This window comes from Nicotiana tabacum, chromosome 6, assembly GCF_000715075.1.
Source record: "Nicotiana tabacum cultivar K326 chromosome 6, ASM71507v2, whole genome shotgun sequence".
Taxonomy (NCBI): domain Eukaryota; kingdom Viridiplantae; phylum Streptophyta; class Magnoliopsida; order Solanales; family Solanaceae; genus Nicotiana; species Nicotiana tabacum.
This window is the reverse complement of record NC_134085.1, coordinates 172,271,915-172,281,917: the sequence shown is the minus strand read 5'-3', so window position 1 is coordinate 172,281,917 and position 10,003 is coordinate 172,271,915. Positions and strand designations below refer to the sequence as shown.

At 34.6% G+C, this 10,003-nt stretch overlaps 1 protein-coding gene across 1 annotated transcript; it reads right to left on the bottom strand.

Moving 5' to 3' along the window:
• Nucleotides 1-4,151: 4,151 nt before the first annotated feature.
• LOC107808860 (plant UBX domain-containing protein 10-like) lies at nt 4,152-6,695 on the bottom strand. The gene is made up of 4 exons (XM_016633423.2): nt 5,958-6,695; nt 5,292-5,465; nt 4,905-5,201; nt 4,152-4,486 (listed from the first exon to the last, which is right to left on the bottom strand). Exons 1-4 carry the CDS (start codon nt 6,561-6,563, stop codon nt 4,259-4,261), a joined length of 1,305 nt encoding a protein of 434 aa, XP_016488909.1. The 5' UTR covers nt 6,564-6,695; the 3' UTR covers nt 4,152-4,258.
• Between the last annotated feature and the right edge of the window lie 3,308 nt (nt 6,696-10,003).

Genomic DNA, 10,003 nt, shown 5'->3' with positions numbered 1-10,003 from the left:
CGATTGGGCTTCGTGTGTTGATTCCAGAAGATCCCATTAGTGGGTATTTCAGAAGTCTTGGAGGTTCACCCATTTCATGGAAGTCCAAAAAGCAAGTTTCCGTCTCTTTGTCTTCAGCGGAAGCAGAGTATCGCTCAATGCGTCGCCTTATTGCTGAATTAACCTGGTTGAACCGTCTCCTTCAAGATCTATCGGTACCTCCGACTCTTCCAGTTCCTATTCACTCTGATAGTCAGGCAGCTTTACATATAGCTCGCAATCCCGTCTTCCACGAACGTACCAAACATGTGGAACTCGATTGTCACTTTGTGCGACAACAATTTCTCTCTAGATTGATTTGTTCCGTCTTCTTCCCAGCTCGCTGATATCTTCACAAAACCTTTGTCAGGGCCTTCTCATTTTTCCATTCTTGGCAAGTTGGGGGTCTCTTCTCTCCCCTCCAACTTGAAGGGGGGGGGGGATGTTAACTCTGGTATTAATGGAGCAGATGAAGAAGACCTTAATGGAGAAGAAGGAAAAGGTAAAAGGTTCCATATATTCAAAGCTAGTTGATTCAACATTTGGGCCTCAGACAAATCAGACAATTGGGCCTCAGACAAATTAGACAATTGGGATGCCTGCTCATTTAGTGACAATTGGGCCATTTGCTCAATTTGTATAGACACATCAATTAGATAGAGTTAAAATATTGGATCCCATTCTAGATCCTTCTATTTCCACATGATTTTGTTATATAGGATTCCTTAGGTAGTTATTTTGTCATTTCTTTAGCCAACACTAGTCAGACAAACTCTATGAAGGTTTCATTGATTATTATTTTATTCTCTTAGCTCATAAGTTGTACAAATAGGTATACATTCAATGAACAAGAAGCAAGCAGAAAATTGTTCAATACTCTCTCGTTTATTTCACTCTTTTACATGCCCCGCGTAAATAGTTATGTAAAAGTCCTTTTTTTCAAGCTTTTCTATGGGTTATTGTCTTCCTATTTTTCCCCTTTATTTCATGAATCTAGTTTTACAAATTTTTATAACTCCACTCCCAGAAAATAATGGTATTTCTTTGTGTGTATCCTTGTCATACGCACTCATATGTAGTGTTTTACTTGATCTATTTTAATAAATAAGTAAAAAGACTTAATTTATATAGTACATGTTCATCCTTAATATGTTTAATCCCTTTCCTTGTCTCTCTTAGTCGATGATTATGGGTTTCCTGTATTTGTACAAACGAAGCAACAGCGGAAGATTCATTCCTTAATTGGCAAGTTGAGAAATAATATTATTGATGAATAGCTATATTTTAATTTAAACCTTCGACTAATGATATGTTGGTTAAACATATAACTATTCTCTTATGAATTGACAAAAGAACATAGTAGTTTTGATTCTTGATTGGAAAAACATGTAGTTATAGCAAATAAAACAAACTGTTTTTTCTTTTCTAAAATGAAACACAATGTCGTTTTAACCTTTTATGGCTGAACTCATTTCACCATGAATTAGATAGGGATTTTTACCTAGCTATACTATAATACAAACCTATTTATTACCTTTATTTAGGTTCCTTATTAATTACTTTATATACTTATATTTACTAGTTTTATACAAAACTATAATAAAGAGGAAATGAAATATACCTTAAATATTGGTTATCAGTTACACATAATCCCCTACATTTAAGATACTCTTCCTTTTTCAAAGGATTACAAAACATCATCTGTCTTTATACTTAATCACCGTAAGAAACCCACTAATACCCAAAATCATCACTTCTCTTTCATACAAATCAATCAATATCTCTCTCTCTCCCTCATACAAATCAAACTATTATCTCTCTAAAATTGTAACATCATATATTTCTCTGAATCAGTTCCACCAACAACTATTAAAAAGCTTCAATTATTGACAAATCCATAAAAATCATCTCTGAAATTGTAGGTGGAGGGGTCTGCCATTGACATACCATTAAAAAATTTCGAAGCTTTAAATTAGATATTCAGATTTTACGAGTTTGTGATTTTTTTGGATTGGGTGTTCTTGAAAACAATTGAAAATATCCTTTAGAGTTTATATCTCAATTTTAAGGGAGATTCGTTAAGTTTAAAGTTGGTTTTAGGTTGAATTTTTGATTGAAACTCGAGGAAGAAGAAGTTTAGGAATTGTATTACGATTGTATGATAAATGTATCATAATTGTATCTGAGTTGTATTTGATGCGTCAATACCTAAGACAATTTTGATACAATACTAATACTATTAAAATACAATACTGTATCATAATTTAAGTTTAGAGTTGGTTCTAGGTGGATGTTTTGAATTGAAACTTGAAAAAAATAAAGATCAAAGTTGTATCATAATCTAGAATTGTATCATAATTGTATCGCAATTTGTACCTAAAATAATATATCATACAATGCTGATACAAATATAACACTATATTGTATTAGTTAAGTTTAGAATCGGTCTTAAGTTGTATCATAATTGTGTAAGAATACTTTCGGGATTGTATCAAATTTGTATTTGAATAATGAGTAGTTGTGAGTTCATGACGAATTTCACAGCTTATATCACAAATATATGATAATTATATATTAATTTATTAGTATTGTATCAGATATTATTTTGGATATTAATGTACCATCTACAAGTTAGATACAATTGTGATACAAGTATGATACAATTATGTTTTACGCATTGAAATATCTGATACAATTCAAATGCAATTATGATACAATTATCATACAATCCCTGAATATTTTTTCATTTTCAGTGTTGTCCGGTCTGCCAACAAAAGAACGATGTAATTGATGATTTAATAATATAAAGTTGTCGCCAATGGTGGGAAAAGAGAAGTGGAGATTCTGGGTGTAGATTAAGGGATTTTGATGTAAAAAGAAAGGAGAGAGAAGAGGAAAGGGAAAAAAGGAAAGAATATAATTGAATCTCTTAATTGAATGCACTAATAATGAGATGAGAGCCTTTTAAGGAGAAATCTACACAAATTGTAAGAAAAACCTAGATACTTATTAAAAACTATAAAACATAAAGAATATTGGTAAATAAATTTGTAATATAGTATATCTAGGTAAAATCCCATTTAGCTATGAAAGTATTCATACAATTAAGCCCAAATCTGCCAGTTGATTTTTATCTCAATTTTTCCGATTCCATATTCCGATTGAGAAAGAAATGAAAAAGTGTAGATCAAAGGAGAAAAATAATAATGTTGCTCACATATACTTCAATGGAGTTTGGTTATTAAAAGAGCTAGGACATAACAATAAAGGCAAAATACCTTACCACTCTCCTAAACTGGTCACGGATTATTAGTTACGGCCTTAAATTATTCGTGGTCTTAATTACCCCGTCAACTAGGCCTTTTGAGAGTCATTACCCCATGTATCTATAAAGTAAGTTATTTCTTGTAATTGTTCACTCCTTTTATTTTTTCTTTTGATGCAATGACATTTATTTCAACTATGTATTTTTACTTTTTCAGGTAAAATATATAAAAAGTATATTTTTAAAGCACCATAATTTAGAGCTATATAAAAAATTATAGCCAAAATAATTAATCCGAACTATGTATTTTTATAACTTTTTAGATGCCTTGACTATTTATTTCAATTGTATAAATCTTTATTTTCAAGTCAAATTCAAAAAAGATTAAGTAAAACTTTATTATTTTTAGCCAAATAAAAAAATTCAGCCTAAATAATATAGTTCTATCCAAGTTTTATTATAAATTGTATTCGAAAAAAATTATCTAAAAAAGTAACATACTTAAAAAGGTAAAAATATATTTTATTTTTCAAAAAAATGCTATATATACATAAAAATCCACGTGGCAAGCAAGTGCACCCACACAATTTGCCACATCAGCGTTCAGGGTGGTAATGACTAGTTGAGGGGGTAATTAAGACCACGAATAGTTTAAGGTTGTAACTAATAATATGTGACAAGTTTAGGGGGGTGATGAGGTATTTTGCCAACAATAAATAATCATATTATCATACTACCCTAATTTTAAACAATTATCTAAAAATCATTTCAAATATGAGAACAAATTTAAAATGTATATTATATTTCCCCAAGTACTTAAACTCACTAACCTTAATTAACCAACACACATAATCAAACGACGTACTAATCATTATATAAAACGTACTAATCATAATATATTAGTTGCAAAAGTATAGTCATATATATAAGGCTTGGTACAGAGGCATGATATAAAAATGTTTCATGCTTATAACTTCAAATAAGTTCCAGAAAGAGGCTTGCTTTAGGATGAAGGCCTGCTTCTTTGAGTGTCACTCCCATTTGATCTACACCATACACTTTCCTTGGAAAGTTTGATATCAATCTGTAATTCCCAACTCCAGGCAAACCCAGTGAATCAATGTACCTAAAAATTGCTTGAATCTTGTCTTTACAGGAGAAGCTATGCTCCCTCCTCTCACCATTTGGAAACCGGATTGCAATCTGCACAAATTTATCAAGAAAATAGAGTATTCTCACCAGGTATAGTATGCAATGGATTTATGTTGTATAAACTAATATTACTGTAATTCAACCTGTTATAACATGTTACCTATCATTTACTCTATGTGTCATGTTCAGGGGCGAAGCCACCTTTTGTTATGGGTTGTCAATTCGTTGAAATATTACGAAAAATTACATTGTGTATATAAGCAAAATATCAGATTTTAAATGTATATAACATATATCGAACATCCTTTGTGGTAAAATTTGTTTACTTCTTTCAAGTCAGATCACCCTTGGCTAAATTTCTGGCTTCGCCACTGGTCCTGTTATTACCTATGTGTAATCATTTTTAGAGCATAAATGTATAGAACTTATAGTCACGCAACATCAAGAAATATAGTGCTGTAGAAATTACCTGAGTCATTTGAGCATTTTTCCCAGCACTTGCATTGGTAGACTCTTTGTTCTTACTAGATTTGGATAGTGAAGGGTTTTGTATGGTTGCTTTGGGAAAAGTAGCTTCTTTGTTCTTGCTAGATTGGGATAGTGTAGGGTTTTGCATAGTTGTTATGGCAGAAGTAGCTTCTTTTTGCTTACTGGATTGGGACTGTGTTGGATTTTGTTTATGTTTCGCTTGATTTGATTTGTTTGGGGCATGTTCTGGTTTTGAATTTCGCCGTAAGGGCATTATGTTCTCGAGTCTCTCTTTCTCCTGAAAATGTCAAGAAACTTGGTTTGATCTCCAGCTTTCTCTTGATAAGAAGAAATATAGAGCAAGTAATATACATAAACAGAAATGGACCTGATCAATCTGAAGAGATGCAATGTAAGCTACATCTTGTTCTTCCCTCAGTCGACGATCTGCCCTTAACTTTTCTTGCTCTTTGGCCCTTCCACTGCCAAAAGCCAACCCTTGTTCTTCCATTGTTCTATGTAATATCTCCACCAATTCAGCTGGTGAGACTGGACCCTCCAACTATTCAAAAGGAAGTCAAAAGAAAGATTAAGTACACCATCTAAACTTTCCCCTACTTCATAAAACTTTATCACTAAACTGAATACCAGTGGTTTTGTTCAGTGCTAAGTCATGTAATATAACAGGCCAATAGCTTATTCAGATGGGCAATAAATCTCAGAAGGAGTGTTTGGTAGTAGGTTTTGCAACTCAATATTATTACTTCCCAAAGTTTTGCCTCCTACAATATGTTTAGGTGCTTTCCCTAAATTCTATTTGAAATGTTCTATATGTAGCCTTAGCTTGTATTTCTACAACCGGTTGCTTCCAAAATTTGAAGCTTTAACTTCCTAGTCACACGGCAACAACTCTTACTGTTGTGCCAAAGGTCCCCTTCTTTTTTGTGTCTCCTTTATATTTTTATTTATAAGGTTTGACATAATATTTTTACAAATTAGTGGACAATGCAGTAAGAAAAAGATTGAAATGGCAAAACAATAAACTCCAAATAACCTGTTGCAGCACAGCAATGCTATCTCCAGGAGCAGGAGCCACAAGGGCACAAAAAGGAAAGCTTGAAGCTTTTAGAGTTGTAGCCATCTGCAAACCCTCCCCTCTATCAGCAAGTGCACCCCAACATACATAATTTGCATCAAGAAATTCTACCACAACCTCACAACACAAAGTCTCACTGCAGAAAGTAGGGGTGAAAGGGTGTTGAGGGGAATGAAGGTACACAAACAAGAACTTGTGCTCATCTTTGGCTATCTTTAATGCATCCATGAATCGACAGGCATAGAAAAAGGGATGTTCAGTACCATATTGCTGCTCAAAACTTGTCAAAAATGCCCATTCTTCTTGGACATTTGAATGGTCATTTGGGTAATTTTGTGTAGGGAAATCAAATGGATCTTGAAAAGGAAATTCATAGGGGTGTTGATATGGGAAATTTGGATGTGGTAATTGGTGTTGATTTCTTCTTCCTCCAATTCCCATTAGGTCCATTCCTTGATCCATTACTCTTGAAAATCCACCCATAATGTTACGAGGAAGACTCACCATTCTTCTTACAATCCCATTGTAGGATTGTCCTGTAGCTCTTCCACTTCCCCTTATCATTGAATAAGATTATCACTATTCCAAAAAAATATTGTTGTGTGCTTATGAATATGAAAAGGGTCGAATCTTGATTCTCTATTGGCAAGAGTGAGTTTTGTAAGTGTGAAACAAAGCTGCGTTGTTTGAGGGGAATCCAAGAAATAGAATCAATTAAAGTGACAGAACTTGTTGATATTAGTCAAAATTACCCTATCAAAATCACTTTTGGAAATTTTTCTCTTTATCAGACTTTAACAAAAGTAACTCTGATAATATTGTATCAGGAATTTTTCATCTTTGTCCTATTCTACATAGTTCAAGAAATGATTCATTGTACTGAGAATAGATCTAGTGGTGATATTTTGTGACAATGAGAGTGGTTATGTAGTGTTAAAGCTGTTGAGAAGGAAAATAATGCCTCCATAGAATAAATAAAGAATAGATTTTTTGTCTCAGGAATAACTAAAGTAACTCTGGCCTCTGGGAATATTGTCTCAGGAATTTTTCATCTTTGTCCTCTTTTATATATGACATTTTTATGGTCCCATATATCAAGATTAGATTTTAAAGTTAGTTCACTATTCTCTTTTCTCGATCAACAACCACAACTAAAAGACTCATTAAAGCAGACTATAATCTTTTTCTTTTTAACTACCCTGATCTTTAACTTATATATTAAGATGGTTACCAAAAAGTGTTCTCATTTACCAAGAGTAGTAGAAATCTGACACAAATTTTCATCCTTTATGGTGAGGATAGGTATGGCGACTAACACATACTTTCACTATTTTTACTTGTACAAGTATTATAAGCTGGTGGAAAGTAGGGCGTGGCGAATAGTTTAAATGGAGTCTAAAAATGATGTACAAGAAATTAAATTGACTAATGTTCCTTGCTAAAGGTGTACGCATAAAACTTTCTTTAAAGTTAGAATGAAGCATACATTAGTGAGAAAAAGAATAGAAGATAATTTGAGGAAAAACATCGAAAAGGAAATAGGTTCTGGCACCTGGCTGACACATTGACTATGCATTCTTCATTTTAGTTTGTTGTTTTTTGCCACCTTTATTCTGTTTGGGAATTGTCTATGAAATGTGAAGATGAGGTTGTGTGTCACTTGCAAAACTTCACACGTGGAATGGCAGGAGATTTGCTAGAACAGCAAGAACCATTAATTCAGAACAGTCATCAAAGCCAGGCCAAAAAAGGACATACCAATCCACCTATTTATCAGTGATGAGGAACGTAGATAAAAAGTGGCTAACAATTTTAGAGAAAATCCAGCACTATGAAAAAAGATTTACTTGTTTTAATCCACTTTTCGTCTTTAGATTTTCAATAAATAGTGTGAAGTGTTAAAACGTTGGAGAGTAAGACAATACTTAAACACTTTTCAGAAAAGCAGCGAAGGAAGAGACTACTCTACGAAAAATGATATTGTATAGCCGCAGTAAAAATAATAGTCAAAAAATATATAATTTGTATATTTTTTGTATATATATTCATTCTATATGTTATATACAAAATTATACAAATTTTATATATTTTTTCGGCTACTAGATGTAAATAGTTTCTTGCACGGGCTAAAAGTGATAATACCCCGTTATTCTATTTCATAATTTGGCTTGCACAAAATGACTAGAATATATGTGTATCTGTATACGGGTAAAATCGGGGATAATGTATACCCAGATTTCCCGGTGAAGAAAATGTAAGAAGGGCATGTACGCACGAGATTGAAATCGAGGCTGGGAGCCCTTCGTACCGAGTTCCATGAAAGGTGAGCGATGTGCTCATCATCGGGCCTGATAAAGTGACGCGCCCCGGACCTAGGACGAGTTCTAAGACCTCGGGAAACACGATAAACGGTTACACACGACGGATAGAGGGCCGTGATATTCGCACCCAGCCGAATATCACGGTGCGGATCTCGCTCAATGTCGGTTACGGATCAGTAATTAACGAGGAAGGAAGAATTTTATCTCTTTTAGACTTACACTAAGGATGAAACTCTCATACTATATAAAGAGAAAAAATTTCTTTTGTAAGGGACATTGTAACCACAAATCAAAGCAACACAAGTTTGTTTTTCTGCTTTTAGCTACTGCTAAAGTTCTTGTTCAAAGTGTTTCGTTCTTTATTCACAATTGAGCTTGAACCAAGGGTCCAATCAGGGACGAGGTCACTGTTCAACTTAAGTTCAAGCTAGGCCATAACATTACAACTAGTTTGATCGTTTATTTTTTCTTTAACTCATTTATCTAATTTTCTTGATTATTCGTGTTGAATCAAACCACGTATCCTTAAAACCGCGTACAAATTTAATTGTTATCCGATTTAGACAGTTTGGTGCCCACCGTGGGGCTAAGGATAATACTAGTGATTTGATAGGAATCTCCGTAACACACCCTATTTTACGCTTGTTCTTTAAAGTCTTAATTTCAGGCTAGCCCAAAAATGTCGAACTCTCAATCTGTTCACTTGAACGTTGATGCTGAATCTGGCCATCATGGCAAAATAATAGTTTGGTACCTAGCAACGAGGTACCTCCAACTGATCCCAATGGTGTCCCAATTATCGATCCGGTCGATACTAACTCACAGGTGGCCATCGACACCAATTTGCCAACTGATCCTGAAAACAGTGTTCGCGGGGGACCCCGACAATAGTTCGAAAAGCGCCCGAAGGCGAAGGGGATGGGATAAGCCTATAGGTAATCTTCAAAATATTGTAGGCTCAACAGGCGGCATTAGTGTAACTGTAGAATCAAAGCCACTCCCCCAACAGGGTCGAGCCCGAACAATCCCAGGAAAGCACCCGAAAAATGAACAAATCACCTAGAGACCGGTGTAGCCGAGCCTGGGGTTAATCACGAGATAATGAAAATACTTGAAGCATTAACGAAGCGAGTGAAGTCAGGTGAGAAGAAAATTGAGGCTAATGACAAGAAGGTGGAAATATACAATTGTAGGGTCAATCAGATCCCGAGGCTTCCTCGATGCTGAAAGGACCGGAATCCAAAAATTTATCCAGAAGTCTTTTCCTACAAGCGCGACACCAAAATCGATCCTAAAGAGGTTTCGCATGCCCTACATCCCCAAATACAATGGTACGACAGATCCAAACAAACATGTGACCTCCTACACATGTGCAATCAATGGAAATAATTTGGAGGATGATGAGATCGAGTCGGTGTTATTGAAGAAACTTGAAGAAACTCTATCCAAGGGAGCAATGACACGGTATCACAACTTACCCCCAAATTGCATTGACTCCTTTTCTATGCTTGCAGATGCTTTCGTAAAAGCCCATGTCGGGGCCATCAAGGTCTAGACCAAGAAGTCAGACCTCTTCAAGATCAAATAAAAGGATAACGAGATGCTCAGAGAGTTCGTGTCAATATTCCAGATGGAACGGATGGATCTGCCACTAGCCGCGGATGATTGGGCCATTCAGGCATT